This window comes from Lynx canadensis, chromosome D2 (assembly GCF_007474595.2).
Source record: "Lynx canadensis isolate LIC74 chromosome D2, mLynCan4.pri.v2, whole genome shotgun sequence".
NCBI lineage: Eukaryota > Metazoa > Chordata > Mammalia > Carnivora > Felidae > Lynx > Lynx canadensis.
Window position 1 is genome coordinate 869,542 of NC_044313.2, and position 23,189 is coordinate 892,730.

Below are 23,189 nucleotides of genomic sequence, written 5' to 3' on the forward strand. Positions count from 1 at the left end.
AGCGGGCGGCTGTGTACCCGACACGGGAAGACAACCCCGGCACCTGCTCTCCAGGGTTGCCAGGAGCCCTCGCGGGTGGTTCATGTAACACGCACGCTGTGACGGTGCTGTGACCGTTCAAGGCCAACTATCGTTCCTATTGGGTGCTATCATTAGCTATTTCCTCTTGCCCCCAGTGCCCTCAGCCCGCTGCAGGAGGACAGGACGGCCTCAAATGTGGCCTGGCTGACCCCAGAATGCAGGGCATGGCAGGGAGGGGCACGCCAGCCAAGGCGGGGGGGGGGGGGGGAGGGGGGCTTTCTGCTTCCACAGCACAGAGGCAGGGCCTCACTGCTCACACCTTCTAAATCCCCCCCGGGTGAGTCTGACGGCGTCCCCTCATTCAGGGAGAGGCCACTGGGCACCAGCCCCCTGTGCCCCCGGGGTCCCCCCAGGAAGAGGGGGTGAAGGACCAGCTCCGGCGCAACCCACATTTCACATCACGGGCTGGCTGGCCGGCCGCTGGCGCTCCCCACAATCTGAAAGGTCCTTTTGAGGCCAAATCACGGCCGCCCTGACGGGAAGAGCTACCCGCCACTCATGGCCTTGATGTCAGTGAGGCTTGCTGACAACGCCCACGGAGGAGTCACCCCCACCGCCGGCCCCGTGCGCACCTCCTCTGTCTGGTGCTGCTGCCCAACCACACAAATACCTATCGTTTTCCTTAAAAAGGAAAAGGACCGTGAGCCTGAGGGCAGGTGTGCCCTGCCGGGAGGCTCCCCCCTAAAAAGACGGACGTGCTGGCACGAGTCTGCTGTCGGGAGAATCTGCACAAAGGGAAAACCTGACAGGCGGGGGCAGGGAGCATCTGCCGGAACCCTCCAGAAAGCCAGTCTGAGGTGAGGTCATTCACAACCGCCAGCGTGAGGCACAGATGACCTGGGAGCCCCCTCCCCGCCCCCCACTGCGCCTCTTTGGTGACCAGGGACTCACGGCATCCACTTGCCCAAGAATGTACCGGTGGGAACGACAATCAGCCGGGCGGGGGGCCCGCGTGCCCCCTCTCTCAACGTGGCGAGAGGGTCTGATGCACGGGGGTGGTGCCGCCAGGGGACACGGAGGCCCCGAGGCCCAGGGCGGGCAGAAGACAATCGGGAGGAAGAGGGAAGGGGCTCAGGAGCCTGGGGCTTTGTGGACGGGGGTCCAGACACTCAGCGGGGCTCAGGGTCAGGGCCGGAGAGGCCAGAGGGATGGCCGGGCATCGCCGGGACAGCAACAGGGGCACGACACCACAAGTTCCAGGGCTGTGCAGACAGGAAGGGGCCACGGTGCTCGGGGACACGGAGGGCAGTCCCTCCCACGTGGAGACCAGCCACATGAGCCTGACATGCGGTCCGTAAACGCAGCAGGTCATACCAGGAACCGTGCCCGACGAGGAGCGTGGTCCACACAACATGCCAAAACGCCACCGTGCACCACGTGCCCACGTAGAGCGGGGAGAGGTGCCAGCACAAAGCTGTCCTGGAAGTCAAGGCCAACGACTCGAGCAACGAAACCTGCCTTCCCCGTGATGCTCATCTCCCAAGCGCCCTGAGGCCCACACTCACTCCGTGGCAAACCCGGGCGCCAGCCACACGGGCCGGGCCTCACACGCTCCCCGGTCACCGTCACGGCAACGACGCTGAGAGCAGCCGGCCGTCGTTCTCTCCCTGCTTCTACGGCAAAGGCCGAGCCAGACAGAGCACGGCCGTCTGACCCCAGGAAGTGTCCTCCTTGGGCACTGCTATTTCCAGTTTATAAAACAGACGTCACTGAGGCTCCCTCTCATCGTCCGTGAGGATGTGCTGGCAGGTCTAGAACTGCAAGGTTAAGAAAAACATGCAGTTATGTTTTCCCTCGTGTCCACCTCGGGCAGCGGGGCGCCCACTCCCGTGCTCGCCAGCTGCCCGCCACCCAGGACCGCGCACCAGCCCCGGGCCGTCCCGTACCTCGTGGCCGCTGGCTGTCGCGGGGGGGCTCACGGTCAGGTTCGTAGAAAACCTTGACAGAGGGCAGGTGCCCGGTGCGAGTGAGGCTTGGTGCAGGCGTGTGAGAGCACAGCTGGTTTTAAAGGAGAACAGAAACCAGACGAACTGAAGTCGTGAGCACTGAGGACCGCTGGGCTATTCAAGGAGTAAGGACAACGGGCAACAAGCTCTGAAGTTACATCAAAGAGAAATGACGGGCAAACCCGTCTAAGCTCCCTGTGCAAACCCACGTTTCACTTGGGGACAGGTAGGACTCTTTTTTCATTTCCCTGATCGTGTTTTAATTAAATCTCCAGCCGCCATTTAAAATAAAGCCATTACGGACAGTGATTCAGGAATTTCATCATTCCCTGTCGAGCTATGAAATCAATCACCTGAGTTTTTATTACGTAAGTTCTACAGAGTAAAACGGTTTGAGGCTGAGAGATCCGACGCGCTCTGATGTGAGCCAGAAGCGCGTCAGACGTGCTTCCCGAGAAGGTGGCGCATGCACACGCTGTGGGCGGGATGCCGCTTCGCATGGTGATCGCGGAGAACCTGAAGGCCACCTCGAGAGGGGCGAAAATGTGAGGTTCCCCTGTCATTCTGTCTAAAGAAGGGCCTGGCAAAACGTCAACCTGGGATTTGCAAGAGTGAAGGGGGGGGTGTGGCCACGGGCGCCCGGCAGCCCTGCCCCCCCCCCCACCGCTCCCCGCACACGGCTGGCCCCCACCGACGCCAGTACGTTAGAGAAACTGAGTAATTTCATCTGATGTTGCCTAGAAATAAGGAAAAATAACAAATACTTACAAAAGTTACACCTGAAAAATCTGCACTCAAACTTGTGTTCAATGTACTTAGCAAAAAGGTCAAAGCTCGGAATTTGCTGGATAAATAAATGTTGGTGAGGCGGATGAATCACTGGAGAATTGGTGCATGGCAGCGAATGAATAACCTGCAAACGCTTCCCAAACCCCATTATTTCCCCTTTTCCAAGAGCCCAAGATTCATGTCCCCGCATGCCGCCAGTTCATTACCGAGAAATACCATCCCTCTTCCGGCTCTCGCCGGGCGGCACGCGGCCCCTCGAGGACCCTTTAATGTTTAATTCCCCATCATCCGCTCCGCTGAACAGCTTAATCTCTGCTTGTATGATCAATACTATATCAGTGTAAATTAAAATGACAATTTTAAAGTAATTAAGCCTGTTAATGCTCGATTCAAATGTCATTATTTGCACAAGGGATTGAGGAGAAATTACATCGTGTCCAGGGTGACAGGAAGATCTTTGAGCCTCCTCAATCCTGCTGCGTGGTGCCACTGGAGGCTTTAGCAAAGCGGATTAACTTCTGCCTCGCCCCGCCAGGGTACCTATCCAATTTCTAAAGAGGATAACGCAATTTGATAAATTTAATTCTGGCTACAAACTCAATTATTGTGATAACAGATGAAAACTGGGAGGAGACTCAAAACAAGGCCCACATTTCTAAAAACACACTTAGCTCGGGAATGAGATACAGCAGTTATGGTCTGATTTGATTTGTTCTCTCTCTTTCGAAAGCCCTTTAAATAATTACGGCGGTTGGATACAGCCGCCATTTATTAAATCATTTATTAAATTAAACAGCGCAGCTCTACCCCGAGAGGGGCCGCGGCTCCGTGCAAGCGTCCGCCGTCCGGAGCCCGAGAGGACAGCGGCCACGTCATTACATTAGCGGGCCTCATGAGGACCTACAGAGAGCCGCGGCAGCCCCCGACAAGACCTCGGCGGGCCCGGCCCCCGCTGGGAAAGCGGCCTCTGGCGCGTGCGGTCGGCGGCGGGGTGGGGTGGGCGAGCGGAGACAGAAAGTGAGCCGGGGCGGCCCCCCCTCGGCCGCCAGGCTGCGGGACCGGGGCTCCGCCTGAGCTCCGCACACGACCCGCGGCACGGCGCTCACCGGGCTGCTCCGAGGGGCGGCGGCAAGCGCGGGGCCTCATCCGTCAGATGGGCAATAAAAATTGACAACCCAACATTAATTTCAGGACGAAGAGCAAAGCGTAACAATTTCCATGTGACGGATGTGGACGCGCCACGCGGCCGATCCCTCGGGGTCTCTCCGGACGGTCGCAGACCCGCTCCCCTCCAGAAGGTGACCCGGAGCGGCCGCAGAGACGCCCGAGGCACCGGGGCCGCCGGCCGACCACCTTTCACTCCCCTGTTCTCGGTGATGCGACGGGTTCTGGGTGCGGCGCGCGGGTCCGGACGCCACGTGTTCCGCGGAGGAGCGTGGTCTGTGGCCGGCAGGGCTGCACCGGGCCCCGTGCGCACCGACGAGGCCTCGGCCGCCACCTGCCTCCCGTGTGAGCCGCGTGCACGTGCGAGCGGCGTGCAGGCCGCACTCTGGGCACCGGACACACCGACAGCCCTGAGTGTGAACCATTTCCCGTGTCCACGGATGAGGAACCAGACAGGGCCTCATGAGGCGCTGACAAGCGATCACAACGCGGACAGGAACGGTGACTAACAACCAGGCGTGCAATGACCTGATTTTACGGCAAACGTAAGGGAACGGCATGGTTAGGACTCTTCCCTTCCAGGCAGGAGACCCCAGATCTCAATACTACGTTTCTTTGTGACAATTAAGGATCGGGTCCTCTCCTGAAAGGTAGCAGACACGAGCTAGAGGGGAAAGCGGGGGAAGAGCCGACTGTCAGGGTACTTTCACGCACCTACTAAGGGGGCAGTTTGCCCGAAATCGAGAGGCGCGTGCGGTCTCAGGATGCGCAGTCTGGGAGGACGCATCCCAGCTGACGAGAAACAGGTGCTGCCTCGTCGGCCTGTTTTGAAAACACTGGAAAACCCACAAGGAACACCACGCGGTGTCTAAAGCCGGCTTTTCATTTCCTCTTGTCCGAGGCGCCTGGTGCACAAGGGGCCCGTCCCGGGGATTCGCTGGAGCCCGCGTGGCCCGGCCCCACCGGCCGCCACCACCTGGGGCGCGAGGGGCCCGATGGGGGCGCCAGCCTGACAGCCCCCCCCCCCCACAGCAGAGGGACGTGGGACCCACGCGGGTGCCAGCACTGGCCCCTCCTTCAAGCCGACACGTGTGTCTAACAGCAGACGGGAGGCGGCGTGGACTGCAGTGTGGGAGCAAGTCTAACAGACACAGATCCACCGTAGCAGGCCTGCTGAGCACACGCCCTGCCGACGATAAGCCCGCCCCACCACGTCTGTCCGCACACGTGCGCTGGGGGATTCACCGACAGGCCACCAGAGACCGGCCCACAAGGCCACCACGGGCCACGACCGCCACGACCCAGGCCGATGGCCCTCGGCGGGCCAAATGCCACCGCGCGCGGGCAGCCTGGCACAGGGAGGCCGCGCCCTCTCTCGGGAAAACACGCTCCTCGCTCCCCTCGGGACGGGGCTGTGAGTGGAGCCCGGCCACCCCACTCCGCCGGGCGCTCTGCCGCCCTGACCGGTCACGGGAAGCGCAGGGACCGTCAGCCCAGAAGGCTGGTCAGGATGTCCACCTGCCTGTGCAGAACGAATCCGCGACATCCCCTGGGAAAGCCCGGAGCGCAGGCGCAGTCGAGCCCCTCTCTCCTCCCTGGGTCCTGCGACTCCGCCGGGGTGTGACCCCCGGGGCGCGACCCTCATGACCCGCCCCCTGGACTCTCGGTCCACCTGTGACCTGGGCATCGGCTCCCGGCAGTGCCGTCTGGGCTTCTGGGAAAACCTCCGCACCAGTGTTCCTTTTGTCCCCTTTGGGGTGCTGAACACGGACGTCCAGGGAGGCCGGGGCCGGGGACCGCGCGGAAGTGCCCCGCAGCGGAGGACTCCCGGAGTGAAATGTCGCTCGAGGCCAAATGAGCAGAACAACAAGCCAGACTGTGAATCAACCGTGACTATTTTTTTATGTTCACTGCTTCACTGATTTTCTGTCAAAAAATGCTAACAAGCAGGAAAGTCCTTAAGAGCTTTACAATTTTTCAGTTTGTTCACCAATACGTTTCGAGCGGCGTATTTGTTTCCTGGGCTGCGAGTGACACGGCCCTCGATCACGCCTGTCTGCGCCTGATGGATCGGCCGGCCGCGAGGCGCCCGTTCCGGATTCCCACCAGGGAGAGCCCGACTCGCACGGAGGAAGGGGCCGCTCGGACGGGCAGGGGACCCAGGGGAGTCCCCGTGGGGGCGGGAGGGAAGCAAGACGTATCGGCTGCCACGCTCAGCACTGGCCCAGCCGGGGCTCCGGGAAGAGGGCCGGGGAATCGCGTGCGGTGCCTCCGTGCCCCCCGTGGACGGCAAGGACAGGCGAGGCCACGGCAGCTGTGTGAGCGGCCTGCGGGGGGAGAGGGAGCCCCTCTTTATGCCACGTGGCTGCCGCGTGGGGTGGCTGTCCCTCCTCACACCCTGCCCTCCGGCAGACCCGCTCCTCGCAGAGATGGCGTCACTGCGGGCCGCAGCGCGAGCAGACGGGCTGAGGAGCAGGTGCCGGCGCCCACACAGGCCCACGTGCGACCTCCCTCTCTTCAGACTGGGCCCACCGGTGCCCCCCGAGCACCCGGCCCAGCCCCGGGTCCAGACCGCCCGATGTGGGGCGTGCTCTCACTGACACCTGCTGTGCGCGCCCCCGGGTCTGCCGGCCAGCGCCCTCCACGTCACGCTCCCGAAGGAGATTGGTTTTGGTACCAGCAAAGCCCGGCCGTCGCCCGGGAGGCACGGCTCCCGGACACACGGGGCAGGGCCACGGCTGGGACCAGCCACCCGGACGGGGGCGCAGAGACGCACACTGTGTGTGCTGGGCCTCGAGGGACACTTGCGGCAGACGGCACACCTCCAGGCCCAAAAAAAAGCTCACGGTCAGGAGGGAGGCCAGACGTTGAACGAGGTGACTGCCACTGAGGAGGCGTGGGTGGAACAAGGGAAGAAGCTCCACGGAGAATCTGGAACCTGCGGATCTGAACTCGAGACGGGACACAACATACGAAAAAATGCAACAGCTCATGATCGTAGAAATGGCCCCATTTCAGGCACATAACACATCTGCAAATCGGCCGGACAACTACGAGCCACAAGACGGCACCCCTTCTGCCCGGAGCACAGACACAACGTAGACTAAAGTTACTCTTAGGTTCAAAACCAGCGCAGCTTCATTTGGTCTGGAGAACGCTCTCTTAATTTCACATCGACGGTATCTGTTCAGCGTGTGTGTGACGGTGACAGTAAGTCACACTCTGCCGTTCCTTCTTGTGGAACGACACGTGTCCTGACCCGTAAGACGCACGGCGGTCTGCGTACCTGGTACACGAAGTCGGCTGGTGACGGACGCGTTTCCCTTCTCAGTTAAATGCTTTGAGGTCTGACTGCTCAGCCATTCACCACACGACTAGTTACGGCAGTTACCGAGGGACGCCTAGCACTCAGGAATCCGCGCGGGCCGTGTGCACGCGGAGGGGGCCGGAGGCACGCACACACCCATGCAGCCGTCACGAGAGTCAGGAATGCCAGCGCGGCCCCTGCTCCCGGGGTCCCCGTCCCAGGAAACCCCTGATCTGCCTTCTGCCATCACAGGTTAGCGTGCATTTTCGAGAACATCCTATGAAATGGAATCCTGCGGGAAACCCGCGACACGCGGCCCGTCCCCTCGACGGTGGAGCAGGACTCCGTGCTCACGGTCGGGACGCCCTGAACGCGTAGGTACCGTCCTTGCTGGACAGGCTCCCCACTCTCTCAGGAAGACTCCTGGGATCGGAGCGGCCGGGACACACGGTCAGTGGGTTTTCACTCCCTGAGAAACTGCCAGTGTTCTCCCACGGGGTTGTGCGGGTCCACATCTCCACCTGAGCCACACCCGAGGGCCCAGTTCCTCCGCGCCCTCACCAGCACTGTGTGTTGTCGTTCCATCCAACAGCAGAAAGTCTGTGATCTCTGAGGAACATGGCGTTCAGCCTTTTGCTCTGGAAACGGCTGGTGTTAAGTACTTTTCATGTGATTATTTGCCGTTTACAGAGCTTATTTGGTGAAGTGTCTCTTCAGATCATTCAAAAATTCCGTTGTATGGTTAGCACTAAGCTGTGAGAGCTCTTTATGAGATACGGTACTCTAGATGAAATTCCTTTGTCGGATGTAATTTGCAAATATTTCCTCTCTGGCTGTGAACTGCCTATTCTTATATCTTTTGAAGGGCGTGTGTTTTCCATTTTGATGAACTGCAATAGATTAACTTTCATTCATAATAGTTTGTGCTTTTTGTGTCACATTTAAGGAATCTTTATCAAAGCTGAGGTCACTAAGATTTTCTCTTACGTGTTCTTGCAGGAGTTCATAGTTTCAGCTCTGATACTAACTACATCTGTGACCTGTTCAGAGTTAAGCTTTGAAATAAAGGCTGACTTTTTGCACACGGCCATCTAAATGTGACGGTGCCATCTGTGAAAAGATGACCCCACCCCACCCCACCCCCGTGAGTTGCCCGACCCCCTGTCAAGTCCAGTGGAGGGTCTATTCCTAAGTTCTCTACTCTGGTCCATGACGTGTTCATCTGGTTTTACGCCAATGCTACTCTGTCTTGATGACTGCAGATTTACAATAAGTCCTAATCAGATAGTGTTAAGTCCTCGTTGTGGCTAATCTAAATCCTTTACATGTCCACATAAATTTTAGAACCGGTTTCCACCAAAAAACGGTCTGTTCAGATTTTGACTGTATCACACTGACTCTTAACATCAGTGTGAGGAGAAATGCTACCTAAATAGTACTGCCTTCCAATCCATGAACATAGTACATCTCTCCACTTATTTAGGTTTTCTTTAACTTCTCTCAGAGATGTGTTGCAGTGTTCAGTACACAGGTCTTGCGTATCTTTGGCCAAGTTTATTCCTAAATATTTTATATTTTGATACTATTATACATGGTAACATTATTTAAATTTCAAATTCCAACTGAATTGTTTGTGAGTTGACAGCTTATATAAAGCCATAACTACACGACTAGATTCTTAAAATGTAAACAAAATACTTTTACGTAGTCAATCCCTTCTGACTACTGGTGGAAGTGCTTCATCCCATATTTTTCTTCTCCTGAAGGAGATACTGTCCTCATTAGTTTCAGTGCAGTTAATTCAGTAAAGCTGACCTTCAGTCTCACACCATTTCTACTCAGCTCTGGACTGTGTTTTCAGAAATATAGCACAAAGGGGCAGACATGCATTTGGGAGCACACTGTGATCTGGCCGGAGTGAAAAGGCCTAGGTAGGGGGCAATGCAGGCTTTGCTCTAGGCCTGGCCTGTTGTGTCTGGCTTCCTCACAAAGCTGAGACACCCAGATCTGCACTGTCTTCCACCGGCCGGGTTTGGTCCCATTTCTCTCTGGTGTTCACTAGGGCACGCCCCCTGGATGGTTCGAGCTTAGAGAGAGACCACTTGACTTCAACAAGAGCTTCAAAGGCAGATCTGATAGATCTTTTAACTTTGGAACAATCTACCTACCCTTCTCTGTCTTTCCGGAGCCCTGATACCCTCACCTCCTTCCCCCAAACTGCACTGGTTTCCCATTGACCATCTAATCTTCAAATCCTTTGCCTGATAGTCCAAAGGTCACCAGGGTTCAGCCAATCTTTGTGACGGCCTAGGCTCAGATGACTGAAACCCTCCGCCCGCTGTATACAGCCGCTCAGGGCACCAATGCACAGATCCACACGCCTCCTCCCTGTCTTCAGCTCCCCTCCCCGTGCAAGTCCTTCTTTGGGGTCACCGTGAAGAGAAGGAATCTCTGCCCTCTAAGTTGTTTCTTCAACAAAAAAATTAAAAATTTTTTTTCTTTTCTTTGGTTAAAAAAAAAATCAGTTTTGCAAGGTTTATTATGAAAAACGGCAGTGCCCTCATCATTTCGATTTTCTCTTCCTAAGAGAAAATTACTTTCTTTTACTTATTTTCTTTTGGTATTTACCTCCATCTCCCTAAAACTTGTATTGCTACTTCTTGACTTTCTAGTTTTCAACATTATTGACTTTTCCACTCTGGAAGATGAAGACTTAATCCCTTGCCCTGGTTTCCTGTGCACTCACATGTCACGCACGTGCACTTCTGATCCCCTACCCTCTGGGTACAACCACATTTTTACTTGAACTGATAATCAGTATTTATGTCACCACAACCGTAGAAACGTTCTTCGTAACGGGAGAGCATTACGGCGGCCCTTCCTCTCCCCGACAGCCGTTTGTTTCTCCTGCGGTTCACGACTGGGTTCTCTTTGTGTCATCCGAGTCCCTTGCACGTGTCACCGTAATTCCCCCACACCCGCTCCTCTCATCTCGGTACGTCTCAGCACATCAGACAGCCTATCGCTGACACCTCCTGGGAGAGTCCTCTCAGAAACGGAACCAGCTTCGCAACTGCTCACATGCCTGGCGCGTGCTCCTCCTCCTGAGCTCTGCCTTCACCCCTGACCTGAGGACTCCCTGGGAGCTGGGGCTCGGGCCTCACACACAGGAGCACACGCTGGTGTTTCCAGAGCCGGACGGAGAGGGCATCGTGTCCAAGAAACAGGGCAAAGCCCTCCGCGGACTTTCGGTCATGGCAGAGGTGACCCAGATGCACGCGTGAACTCTCCGGTACGCACCCTCCGTGCGCTGCTACGTTCGAACCCCTGCTCCCTGTTTCCTGGATCACGCGCCCACTTTGTGGGGTACGGTATCTCCCGATGGCACTTCTTGACAAAGGGTGCTGGGGACAAGATCTTTTTTCAGATCTGACGTTATCAGATACACTCACTTTTCCCTGCTCACAGACTGGCCCGCGGGGATCGCGGATGGGAGCTTCCGGTATGCCAGGGCTTGGGGACAGCGCTCCCGTCCGTCATCTGCTCTCCAGCGCAGCCCTGGGAAGAGGGGGCCGCTGCGGCTCCCACGCCTTTGGCGAGAACGTGGCCCTCCCCGGCCTCCCTCAGGGCCGCCCTGCGGGGCCTCACGGCTGGGTCTTCATACCCGCACCTCGCCGGGGCCCCAACGCGGGCTGCCCGGGCAGGCGTGGCCGTGGGGCGCTGTGCGGGATCACGTGCTCCCCCGCTGGCAGCAGGCCACCCCCGAAGGGGCCCGGGAAGCGCAGATCCGCGTCTCGTGCGGCCTCTGTGCACCCAAGGGCCCGGCCTGGAACGCGTTCCCTGCTTCCTTCCGTGGCCACTCCCGCTCACTTTCCAGGTTCTCCTCGGAGCGGCCCGCTCGTGACTCCTGTTCCCACGAGGCCCCTGGGGCGCTCTCCACACCTGGTAACTGCACATCCGTGTACGTGTGCCCTCGAGCCTGTGCGCTCCACGTGGGCAGAGGCCCCGACGGCCCCTCGAGTGCACACGGTCACGCGTGGCAGCTACGGGTCACGGCCGGGTGTCGTGTGCACGCGCACGCTCCCTGGAGTCTGTGAGCTCGAGGACGAGGAGCGGGCGGGTGTCGCGTGCAGCCGTCAGGCGTCACACCCGCGTGCTGTGCCGCGTGGAGCCAGCCCTCTGCCGGCACAATCGGCACCGGGCCCCATCCGGCCGCGGGAGGGTTAGACTTCTCTCCCCCGTTCCCGCCGTGCAACCGGGCTGAGGACAGGCTGGTCCGCTGGAGCGAGGGTCCGACCGGCCCCCCCGGGCACAGAGGGGACCGGGCGAGCCCACTTCTCAGCGCTCTGGCTCCAGCCTCACCCCCCGCACCGGGGGTTCTCTCTCAGCAGAGGGCGAGCCCCGTCCTGTGTCTGCCACGCCCGCCGAGGTGCAGGGGCCGGACCAGGGTGTGCGGGTGACCGAGCTCAGTGCTCCGCTCACTGCCGAGGCTCGGATTCCGGCCGAGTCTGAGCACGGCCATCCCGCAAAACTCAAGCTTTCTGAATCCGTGCTGCGGACGCACGCCACGTGGGCTTGTCAGCCATGCCGCCGACCAGCGCCCTGCCTTCTTCACGGAGGCACAGGACCTCTGCACACGCTCCACGGCTGGACACCCACGGCCGGCCCCCAGAGCTGCGGCCACACAGTTCTTTGCCTCTCCGGCTCTGGACTCTTCCGAGGGAGCTCTTGACTCAGAATTGTGTGTACTTGGTGTGTAGACTGTGACGACCGGGCTGCCCGGCAGACCCTCCCTGTGCCCGTGAGCCTGCGGCGTGGACTCCCAGGCCCGAGGTCAGGGGCGACCACCCACCAGCACCGGCCCCGCCCGCGGAGCACCCCACCCGCGCTCCCGCAGACGCGCTCCCGCAGAGGGACGGACGGAAAGGCTTCAGGTCACCTTCACGCTGCGAAGCCCGACGGAGTCGGGTGCCGAGGCCGGAAGATCCCGGTTCTTGGGAAGGAGGCCAACTTTCGGCCTCAACTCGCTGTCTCTGCATCAACTGAGGCACAGACAAGACCCTGGCCCGGCCTGTCCGCAGGGGAGCCCGTGCGCCGCCCTGCATCACCCTCTCTGGTCCGGGGGGAGGGGACGGAGAGGCGGCACTCCGGCACTCGGCGCAGCACGCGTCCGCGTGCACTCGTAGGGCACGCCATCCTTCTGGAATATGTGTCTCGTCTGAAACATGGCTTCCAGAGGCAGACGTGGTGCCCAGAACAAAGGGAAATGCCAGAGACAGGATTACGGTCAGAAAACAGGACTGCGTGCCTGGACGCTCACAGATGACTGGCGCTCAGAGACAAGCCCTCTGCTGGGGAGTGGCCATCTCGGTCCCAGGGGAGCTGGTCACGTGTTCAGGATGATGGGGCTCCTCCTGCCTCCCACCCTAAACCTCGGATCAGAGCGATGTTCCCAAGGCGCCCCCCCCCCCGCCCCACACCGCCATCACACGGTGCGGTCAGCCCTTCCCCGACCACCTGGCTCCAGCCTTGCTCCTTCGGCCGCGACCCCCACCCTCCCCACTGGCGGCCGTCCCTCTCTCCTGCCGGCACACCAGCCACCCTCAGAAACGTCCGTGGGGCTCCCGAACCTGTTCTGGCTTCAGTCGGTCGGAACCCCAGGCCCCCGCGTGAGGCACGGAAGCAGTCTCTGTGCTCTGGGTTCAAGTGTGAGCAGACGCAGAAGAGCCTCCGTGTGCCCCTGCCTCCCCTCCGTCCAGTGGCGAACGCGGGTTACACGCAGGTGCTGCGCGACGCCCCTGTCGAGCGCACCGACCGGCGCCGGCACGGGCCCCCCACGCCTCCTGCTACCACCACGCGGCATCAGTAAGAGAGACGGCTCGTGCAAAGAACATCCGGCCGTGGCGTCGCTTGGCTCACGAGCAGGCCGCCAAGTCGTCCTCCCGGAGGAGGACGTGGTGGAGGGTGCAAAGGGCCGACCGGGGCGGCGAGGGCCAGAATCCCGAGTCCCAGGGCCAGGGCCCCTTCTTCCCGCGGCCCTGCTGCCGGGTCCAGCCCGGGGGCCCCCAGGGCCAGCAGCTTCTCGTTCCAGACGCTGGAGAGTGGGAAATGGTTGCAGGGAACCCTGACTCTGGGGGCGGCAAGACGTGCTATCGTCACGGGCCAGGTTTCAAGTCCTCAGTCTTCCCAGCAAGGTTTTTGTCCCCACAAACAGCTGCACGGGAATGGCCATCCTGCCATCTCCCCTGTCCTTCCCTCTCCCATCCTCCTGCTGGGCCACGCAGATCCACGCTGTGTGGCCCTGGGGACTCGGCCAGAGCTCTGGGGGCTCCTGAAAGCCTTTTCTCGAGAAGCACAAGGTCCCCCCACGCCCACCGAGGACCGCAGCATCCGAGACGCCCGCCTGCCCGCCGCACCTCACTCGGCCGCGGGCCGCTGGGGCACCCACAGGCCAGGGCCCTGTTTGGTACAGGGGTTTCCGGAGGTGACGGGGGATCTGCTGTGCCGGGACATACCCAGCGTCCCCTCAGAATGCACAGAGCCGGGTAAAATCAGCCTCGTGGCACCCGTGCTACCCTGCTCGACAGCCCCATGCCACCTCATCCGTCAGAGGCAAATAAAAAAGTCAAGCGCAAATGTATAAAAAATTATGATAGAAGCCCTAAATAAGGCAGGGACTGCAAGCTTATTGAGTCAAAAATCAATCAATCAATGAGTGAGTGGATCATAAGCCCCAAAGAAATAATCCGCCCAAACACTGGGATTTACCAGTGGAAGACCAAATTTCAACACTTTTAGGAAGTAAATAATGAAAAATCAATTCAAAGAAAAAACAGATCAAGAACCCTGGACCCTGACGTGCCGACACATTTATTGCTGAGGCCGTTTCTCGGCTGACCCGAAAACTTCGGGGGGTGTTTATTTACTTTCAGCACCTTCCAGAGATCAATATTTTTAATTTGGATCCGAGTTATTATTTTTCACATCACAGCAGCGGGGAGTGGAGTAAAGTGGCTCATATTTTAGTGCTAAAAAGATCGATATGACAGCTTCACCTTCACTTCGGGCCCCCGCCGCTGCCCAGCCGCACATCACCGTGTCCCGCGGGGCTGCAGGTGCCGCCGAGGGGAGCGGGTCGTTACCGCCAGCAGAGCAGACAGCGTGATTTAGCTGAGCGCGGAGGGCCCGGTGCCCTCGGAAAACCAATCTTGCTCCTCACACTCCATCAGGCCTGTCTGGCCCCACAGGCGGGGCGCGGAGGCGGGGCGCAGCCACGGGAGGGGGGCCTCTCCTGGAGCAGATTAGTTCCCTCATCACAAATGCATTTGCCTTCTTTCCCTTTCCCCAGATCAAAGAACATCAGTAAACTCCATTAATTTTCCATAAATTTCCCCTAAAATCTTACTCGGGAGAGCAGACACAGGAGAAGGGGGCCGATCGTGGGGGGGAGCACGGGGGAGGTGGAAGGGCACCTCCTCCGGTGCACGCCTTCCCGCCAGCAGGGCCGGGGCCACAGCGGGGAGCAGGCAGGGGCCTGCAGCAGTGGGAAGGGAGAGAGCAGGTGCAGCCCCCCTTGCCCTCCAGCAGATCTGGGGCAAATGGGAGGCGGGCCCCCACTGACGAAGGCCCAGAACCTCCCGGAAAAGTGGGTCCAAGGCCAGCACCGAGCCCTCCCGGCCCGTGCTTCCCCGTGGGGACCCTCCTCTCAGCACTGCCAAAGACAACGTGGGGTCGGGGGTGGGGAAGGAGCCCCCCAAACAGAGAGGAAAGTAAGAGGGAGCCTGGTCTGTTGGTGACGAGCAGTCCCGGTGTCCCAGGACGGGGAGCCACCGGCATGGGCACTCCCAGCCCGGTGGGAGCCAACCGCTCCTGGGCATGAACCGGCGGATGGGCCCTCCTGGGCACCAGGGCCTGCCCTCAGGCTGCATGGTCTGACTACAAGGGAGGACTCGTAAGGCAGCCACTGCACGTTCCCGGGAAGGAGAACCTGCTGGATGGGATGGGTTTGCCGAGCAAAGGTTTCAGGCCAGGGAGGAGGGGTGCTCACCGGAGGGGAGCCCGCAAAGGGCACCTGACAGCCCTCTCCGGAGGTCTGCACACACACGAAGCCATGCTCCCAGGAGGCCATGGTGTCCCTAGAGCTCCTGTCGGTGAACTGCTGCTCTGGACCACACTTCTTGCCGCACAGAAGGGAACTCAACCTGTGCACCTCTTCCCGGGAACTGAACTGGCTGGCCGAGCCGGCTGGGGCACCGCAGGCAGCGGAGGCATCTGGGTCTCCCCGCTAAGGGCTCGGAGCCCGGGAAGCCCGCTCCCCAGCCCACAGACCCGCCCGGGGCCTCTGGGTGATGCCGAGTTCTGGCTCCAGACCCCTCTGCCCAGAAGAAACCCCACTTTCAGAGCTTCAAGGAGAAGTCGGGGCCTCCGTGTGCTAAGGCAGCCCTGCGGTCACAAAAGCGCTCTCCACGAACTCTACGTGCTCTCCGTGCCGGGAGGCCACCAGGGCACTTGCCCAGCTCCGGCCCGCCGCTGCCTGGGAGCTCTCACGGCTTCTAAGACCCTGACAGGAGCTCACGGCTCCCGCCCAGACACGGCTTCCCTCTTTCAGCTGCCGGCTGTGCAGGCGTCGGCCCAGTGCCAGCAGGGACGGCGTCCTCGGGCCCACCCGCACCTGCCCTGCAGATCGCAACACGTGCACCACTGGCGCTGACCGGCCACGCGTGGCTCCCGGGCCCCAGAGGCTCCGTGGGGCCTGCAGCGTGCAGACCGGCAGGGGCCTCGCAGGCTGGGCTTGGTGCCCGCCGCCCCCGGCTTCTCCACCAAGAAGACGGCCCGGTCCGTGCCCGCCACCGAGCCGACGCTGCCCAAGGAAAAGCCGCTGAGCCAGCGCGCTCACCTGCAGCCTCACGTTCTAGAAGCACCTGTCCCAGAAACGGAAGGGCTCCCCGGGGAACGCGACCTCGGCCTGCACCTCCTCGGAATGGCCCCTGACGCCGCGCATCCTGCCTCAGAAGCCAGGTGGCCCCCCTCTGTCCTCCTCCTCCTCCTCCTCCTCACAGGGCACCCAGTGAGGGGAGGACGGGTGGCCTCTGGCCGTGCCTCTGTGGGCCTCCCCCAGCCCAGAAGCCCTGAATTCACACAACGGGGGGGGCCTACCCAGCACACGCACGGCAGACGCTCCGTTCCTGCAGCGAAACGAGACGAGGAAATTCTACCAAAATAAATTTGCAATTTCTTCCTCATTTAGCCATTTCCGAAGCCAGAGTATAGGGAAGCCGTTCCCTTCACGTCCGCCTATCGACGTTCAGGCTTTTCCGGGGGTAAGTGATGTGTTTTCTATGTTCCTCCGGCGAAATGAGACACGATTCCTGTGGTATCGGGTCTCCAATCAATAGACACTGGGAAGCCCTGGAAAACTACACCGGGCACTTCCTCAGTGTCAAGGCACGAGTGGCCGCGCCCTGGGCTGCTGTGAAGTCAACTGTGACCAACCGTGGGGCGCCTGTGACGTCACGGGGAGTTTCCCAAGAGGCAGATCCTGGAAGGCTTCGTGTGGGAAGCGTTTCAGGGCACTCGGGACCCAGGCGCCCCTGGCGGCAGGGGGTGCTGGCTGTCATTCCGATGGTGTCGGGTCCCTCCCACGTGGCGGGCAAGGGGACCTGCGGGCCCGGGGCCCAGGAAGCCGGCAGTCTGAGGAGCGCCCCACCCACCTCAGAGCCCACGCCTGTAACTGAGAAGGCCCTTGAGTCACCTTTATGTGTCATAAGCCCGGAACGTACCCGCCTGTCCACACGGATCCTGGGACATGTGGAGGGTGTGCGGGCAATGTCCTCGGCAGGGAATAGGGGTGCTGGCAAAGGGCAGAGGTGCATGTGACAGGGACCGGTCCTCCAGGCCCAGGGGGAACAGAGAGGCCCCGGGAAGGAGGGGAGGGGGGCAAGGGGGCCACGTACAGCGGGGGAGGGGGAGCGCACGGAGGGCAGGACGCACAGCAAGGTGGCTGCCACCTCCTCCCACGTGGCGGGCACCACAGAGTCTCCGCCCACAAGAAGGGACGACCCGGGGACATGAGGCCCGTGCTGTGAACGTGCTGTGAGGCGTGGGCACCCCAGGGATCCCGTGGACGCTGCGGCCTGGCCAGACACGCTGAGCGGTGGCTGCTGGCTTCTCTCCCAGATGCTGCAGCGTCCCCGGTGACGACGGGTCAGGCGCCCCGCACGAGCTCCGGGTCACTCGCACCTCGCCACCTGGTGCCTGGGCGGGGACACGGGAGCAGGGGCAGGGAGGCCGGTGCACAGGGGTCCAGTCCTGCTGGAAGGGACACCACCGCTCCCGAGTCTCCTCTCCGGCCGGTCCCGGTGCAGTGGCCACAGCACCGTCAGCATCTACCTTCTGTCCCACAACCTGGCGTGTTCTGTCCACGTGGCGGGACCAGGACGAGAGCGCCTTCACACCTGCTGGCGATCAGCACCGGCACGTCTCGGTTCTTTGTGGGCAAACACAAAAGCTCACTGGGGTGTGGAAACCGGAAAGCCTGGCGGGACACTGAAGAGCCTGGCGTTCTGTCGTGGAGAAGGCCTCCCCCAGAGGAAGGACGGCGGGGCGTTCGGTCAGGTCCTCCCGGGACGTGCGGGCCGACTCCAGGGCTGGGCCAGGGCAGGGCGGCACTCAGGGATCGGGCTTCAGGGAGGTGGGCAGCCAGAAATGAGACGCAGCAGGGCCGCTTCCTGGACGCTGCCACAGGGAGGGGGAAGGACCTGAGGGCACCTGGGGCACCGGACGCAGCCCGCCCACTCCCGGCCCACCCCTCCAGCTCACGCGTGGCTGTGCTGCTGTGCCCACGCCCTGGGCCAGGGTCCTCAGTCTGCCCTCAGGGATGTCCCCGTGAGTTCCCGCGAACGGACAGGGCCTGGCAGCCCTATGAAGAAGCCGCCCTCCGGCCTCCACCTTCCAGGGAAGCAGGAAGCAGGTGACCCAGCCGGCGACCGGGCCACCGCACCGGGGGCAGCCATTGGGGGCTGGGATGACACCAGCCTCCTCATCAGTAAGTGGCCCCCCAGCACGACTCTTAGGTGCAAACCAAACTTCACGTAATCGTTGCTGATTTGAGTCTAGAAAAAGCCCTGTGAGCATCTCCTGAACCAAAAGCTTGACACCAAATGCTGCTTTGGCGCCATCTTCTGGTGACCAGGGGCATCGGTGGGCTCCCGATGCAGTCGGCAGGACCCCACCCAGAGCCAACCAGGCGGAGCCCCCACCCAGGCCCAGAGCCCCGTGCCCCCCCCCCAGGCTGAGTCCCCCAGGCCCAGAGGCCCCCTCAGGCCGCAGCTCCCCAAGCTCAGACCCACCCCAGGCCCAGAGCCCACCCCCAGGCCCAACCCCCACTCCAGGCCACAGCCCCCACGCTTCTGTGTGCAGAGCAAACCCCCACGGTCATGTTCATACACCAGGTGCAGCTTCAGGCTCAACCTCTTTCTGGGAACAGGCCACTATTTTCTGATCCCTATTAATACCTGTGACAGCATTTATGTACAAGATAAATTCATTTCAATTTCCTTTTTCAATTAATGGCCTATTATTTGAACCACACTCAGCTAAAAATACTGCTCCAATGCCATTAATCTTGTAAAAATTAAATTTTCCTCCGTCTGACAGGCAGAGGCCACCAGGCTGGGGTGGGAGAGTGGCCACACAGCTGGCCAGTGTAGCCCAGCCCTGCCCAGGACCCTGGGAGTGCAGGGTCCCCTCGACCGGGACGTCCGGAGGCCCCGGCAACGATGGTTCCACCCACGGCACGCTGAGGGGGGCGACGGAAGGGCACAGAGGTGCTCCAGGGGCCCCAGGGTCAAACAGGATTTTATCGCCAACCATCAGCATCACGGTCACGAGGCAGGATCACACACACTCGGACCTCTGTGCCAACTCTGGGATGCGCTCCAACGTCTAGAGCTCCACCGTCCATTCCCCACCCGCTAAACACGGCTGTCCAGTTATCCGGGGGCCATCAGCACACCTCACCCAGGACTGTGGCCGCAGGAGGGGAGCCCTCACCTCCCCACTGTGCCCCCCCCCCCCCACCCGAGGGAAAACCGGTCCACAGCACTGTGCAGACGCCCCAGGACCGGCCGCCATGCGCCCACAGCCGCTGCAGGCAGGCCAGGCCTCCCGGCCCCTCCCCCCGACCCCATCCGGTCCCGCGGCGACACCTGCAGACACAGCCTCAGCGGCGCAGACCTGAGCCGCACCCGATGCAGTGTGCCGGCGGCTCCTTCTGCGGCCCCGTGCTGGCCAGTCCCGCCCGGCCGGATGCCATTCTCCAGCCCGGTCTGAGGCTCCCACCAAGCAGCACGGCCGTGTCTCCGGCTAACGTGACGTCTCTGTATTTACGACCGAGAGAGGAAAGCACTGCCCATCTCAACTAAAATGCCACGGATGTTGGGTGCTCCCTGGCTTCAGACACTTTAAGTCTGAAAACCTATGCACCAAAGAACAGACTAGATGTGACACGACCATGAAGTGCTTCGATGCACCAACTGGACAGCAAGGTCCTCCAGCGGGGAGAGCATGGGCTCCAGCCTCTGTGCTTCCTCGGGGGGAGGGCTGCGCGTGGGTCCCCCTCCCCGAACGCCCTGCGCCACTCAATCTGTCACGCGGCTGCCCTTCCCATCGGCGTCCCGCCAAGGGCGGCAGGGTCACGCCGGCGGGCAGCATCGGTCGGTGAGAGGCGGCGTCGAAGCCCATGCTTGCCACGGCTCCGTCCTCCCGGCTGCCAGCGGCCGTGCACGTGTGCGAGCTCCGACGCTGGACTCGCAGCCCACGCGGTCGTGTCCTCTTGAGGGACTGACGCCCTCGTCTGTGCACAGGGCCCCTTGACCCCTGCCGCGCTCCTTGTCGTACGACTGGTTCTACGCACCCACACGTCTCGTCCAATTTTGAAAAACTTCAGCCAATTCTTTAGGGGCCTGCTGTCTCCTGCTCCCTCGCATCCTGGGGCTCCAGTTACGCGCACACCGGACCCCTGGACGCCCTACCCCACAGCGATGTCCCGGCAGGGCCTTCCGCGTTTACTGTGAGTGCTTCCCACCGCCAGGGCTGCGAGTTCAACTGCTGTCCCCTCCCCTCCGCGGTGCCCGGCCCTCCGCTCGCCCCAAACCAACGCAGCTTCCGTCAGAGCTGCCGTGACTCCATCTGAACCAGTCCTGATGGGAGAAGCAGGAAGCAGGGTCCCGGCACGGGGAAGCGTGAGGGTCAAGAGAAGAGTGTTCTCCTGTCCAGGGCGGGCTGAGAGCCAGCGGCCCTCGGCCCAGGGCAGGAAGGCAGAGGGAGCACGGGGCTGCGGCGGCCTGCGCGGGGCGTGCCTGCGCGGGGCGTGCCTCCGCCGGGATGTGGCTGACACAGGTGGCGGTGAGGCCACGCGTGAGTGTGGAGGGGGGCAGGGGTGCCCGAGGACAGCAGGCGCGGGGCCCGGGGGATCCCACGGGCACGTGACGGTGACCATCTCAGCCATGGAAGGTACCACCGAACTGGCACAGATACCCTGAATTCAGAGGCCGCGAACGGACAGATGCCTTTCTAACCACAGGGCCATCTCTAGTGTCGCTCCCTGAGCAGGACACGGCTCCCCGGCCCCGCCTGCTCTCGGCACACCAGCACCCACCGCCCCATGAGACCAGCACGCAACGGCCGAGCGCCTGCTGCATACCAGGCTCCTGGCAACACGACAGCGGTGAGGTGAAGGACGCCGGGAACAGACGCCGGAGGAAACTAAGCTAACGAGGCAGCTCTGAGCCCTCCCCAGAGATGGGGGTGAGATGCCTCGGTCGCTCGAACCAACAACCAGCGACTCAAAACCCATCTGACGTCTGCTCCTCCGAGAAGCCTCCAGCCTCCCCAGCACCTTGTACCCCCCACAGCCACTGCACCCCAGCGGGGCTCCCTTTCCGGGCGTCCGCTGACCCCCGGACCAAGGACTGTCGCGGGAGAGGCCAGGCCCCCGGGGTGGGCTGCTTGGGCCCACAGAGGGACTGGCCTCCGTCACTCGAGCTCTGCGGAGCAGATCCAGGGATGGGCTTAATCCCTCGCCTCTGTGAAGAGCCCCCCACTTGCGATCACCATCCCACAGGCCACGGCCCGGGGCCGACTCCATGCAGCAGAAGGGCACGCACCGTGAAATGCTCCTGGGATTTGAAGTTCTCGTCCAGGTAGACGCGAGCCCTGTTGTACTCCTTCATGGCGTCACTTGACAACAGCTCTCTAGAAGGAAAACAGGGAGTTTCTTTGGTACAAAAGCCACCCAAAAAGCTGCTGCCAGACCCAGGCTACTGGCTCGAACACCGTGTCGTACGTCACCCCAAAAACGCCACCAAGCAGTGGTGGGAGGAAGGAAGGGCGGCAGAAACCCAAACCCACTGTGTGCAGGTAGAGTCGGGCCATGTCGTCAGCTGCGGCCCCCCCGACGCCCGACAGATGCACGGGACCCAGAGGCCTCTCGGGGACAGAGACGTGGAGGTGGGGGGACACTGGGAGCTCGGCCAGGGCCGCACGCCGCAGCGGCACAACCCCAAACTCTGTGGGCTCTCCCGGCTGTTTGTGTCTTGTGCTAGCGGAGAAGCAGGCCGGAGTCCACACGCCCCCCGGGACCAAGGCAGGTCCCCCCACCAGGAGGAAAGGTGAGCATCAGCGGCCTGCCCCAGAGGCTTTCCGACAGGAAGGAGGAAGGGTCTCGAACACCCCTCGTCAGAGGGGCTTCCTGGTCACCTCCCTGCCTCGTTTCCCAGCCAGAAAAGGCTTAGGCGGGCACCCACGTGTCACCTCAGCACGTGTGGCTGGAAGGGAGCCACTGTGCGCCCAGAGCCCCGAGAATGCACCAGAGCCACGCCGGGAAGCGAGGGGGGACTCCCTGCTCACCTGCCGGCTCCCCGGCCGAGGGCCCCCCCACCCTCCCGCCAGCTCCGCAGCAGCAGGGAAGGGGTCACGTAGCCATCTGACCAGCCAGCACGGGGGTCAGACGGAAGAGGGGTTCGGGCCCCAAGAAGCCAAACGGAAGAAGGGAAGAGGCTATGTGCCTCGGAGGGCTCACACCCCTCCCCCCCTGCAGCCTCCACCGTGTTCACGGCAGGAAGCAAGGTGCAGACACACACCACACGATGTTCGGAACGTCTGGCGTCACGCCAGAAATTAACTTAGTGTGCAGAGAAGCAAAAAAATACAACCTACAATCTGCAGAGACAGACCTGGATGGACAGAAGTCAGCCGAAAACACCCCTGAAGCAGGGGCTGTCCATACAATCAAAGATTTCAAGGAAAGCACGGATATGAGGAAAAGCAAACGTGAAAACCACAAATTAAACTTCTCAGGCTGAAAACAGAACTCACCGGGTGGACCTAAGAGCAGGTTAAAACCTAAGAAAATAAATAAGGAAGAGATCCGTGACTACAACACACAGCAACAGAAATGACCCAAACTGAAGCAAAGAGCCTGGAAAATCTCGGAGGAAAAAGAGCTCAAGGGGCAGAGGGGCCCTGGGTGGTGACAGACAGGCCGACCCCAGGAAAGCCGAGTCAGAGACCCAAGAGAAGGGAAGGAGAAAAACAGGAAAGTGGTGAGCAAACTTTTCCGAAATATGATTAGAATGATAAACCCACTGAAAAAGCTCAAACACAAGGGAAATCAAACTAAAATACAACATAATCAAGTTGCTGCAGACCATCCGGGGAGACAAAATGCCACAGTCAGGGAAAAAAGACACATTATATACCGAAAATTAAGACGGGGACAATGGCTAAGGCCCGTCCTAAACAACAGGACACAGAAGACAAGGCGATGATGTCCTTTAAGTGCTAACAGAGAAGCGCGGGCAAGCCGCAGTCCCAGCTACAACAACAACATCTTTCAAGAGCGA

At 60.9% G+C, this 23,189-nt stretch overlaps 1 protein-coding gene across 3 annotated transcripts in view; it reads right to left on the reverse strand.

Moving 5' to 3' along the window:
* INPP5A (inositol polyphosphate-5-phosphatase A) overlaps positions 1–23,189 on the reverse strand; it is a 173,237-nt gene that overhangs the window by 82,198 nt on the left and 67,850 nt on the right. For all 3 annotated transcript variants that reach the window (XM_030334760.1, XM_030334761.1, XM_030334759.1), the window contains exon 4: positions 21,453–21,540. In XM_030334760.1, the coding sequence (XP_030190620.1) occupies positions 21,453–21,540 (88 nt within the window). The remainder of the gene's footprint in view (positions 1–21,452; positions 21,541–23,189) is intronic.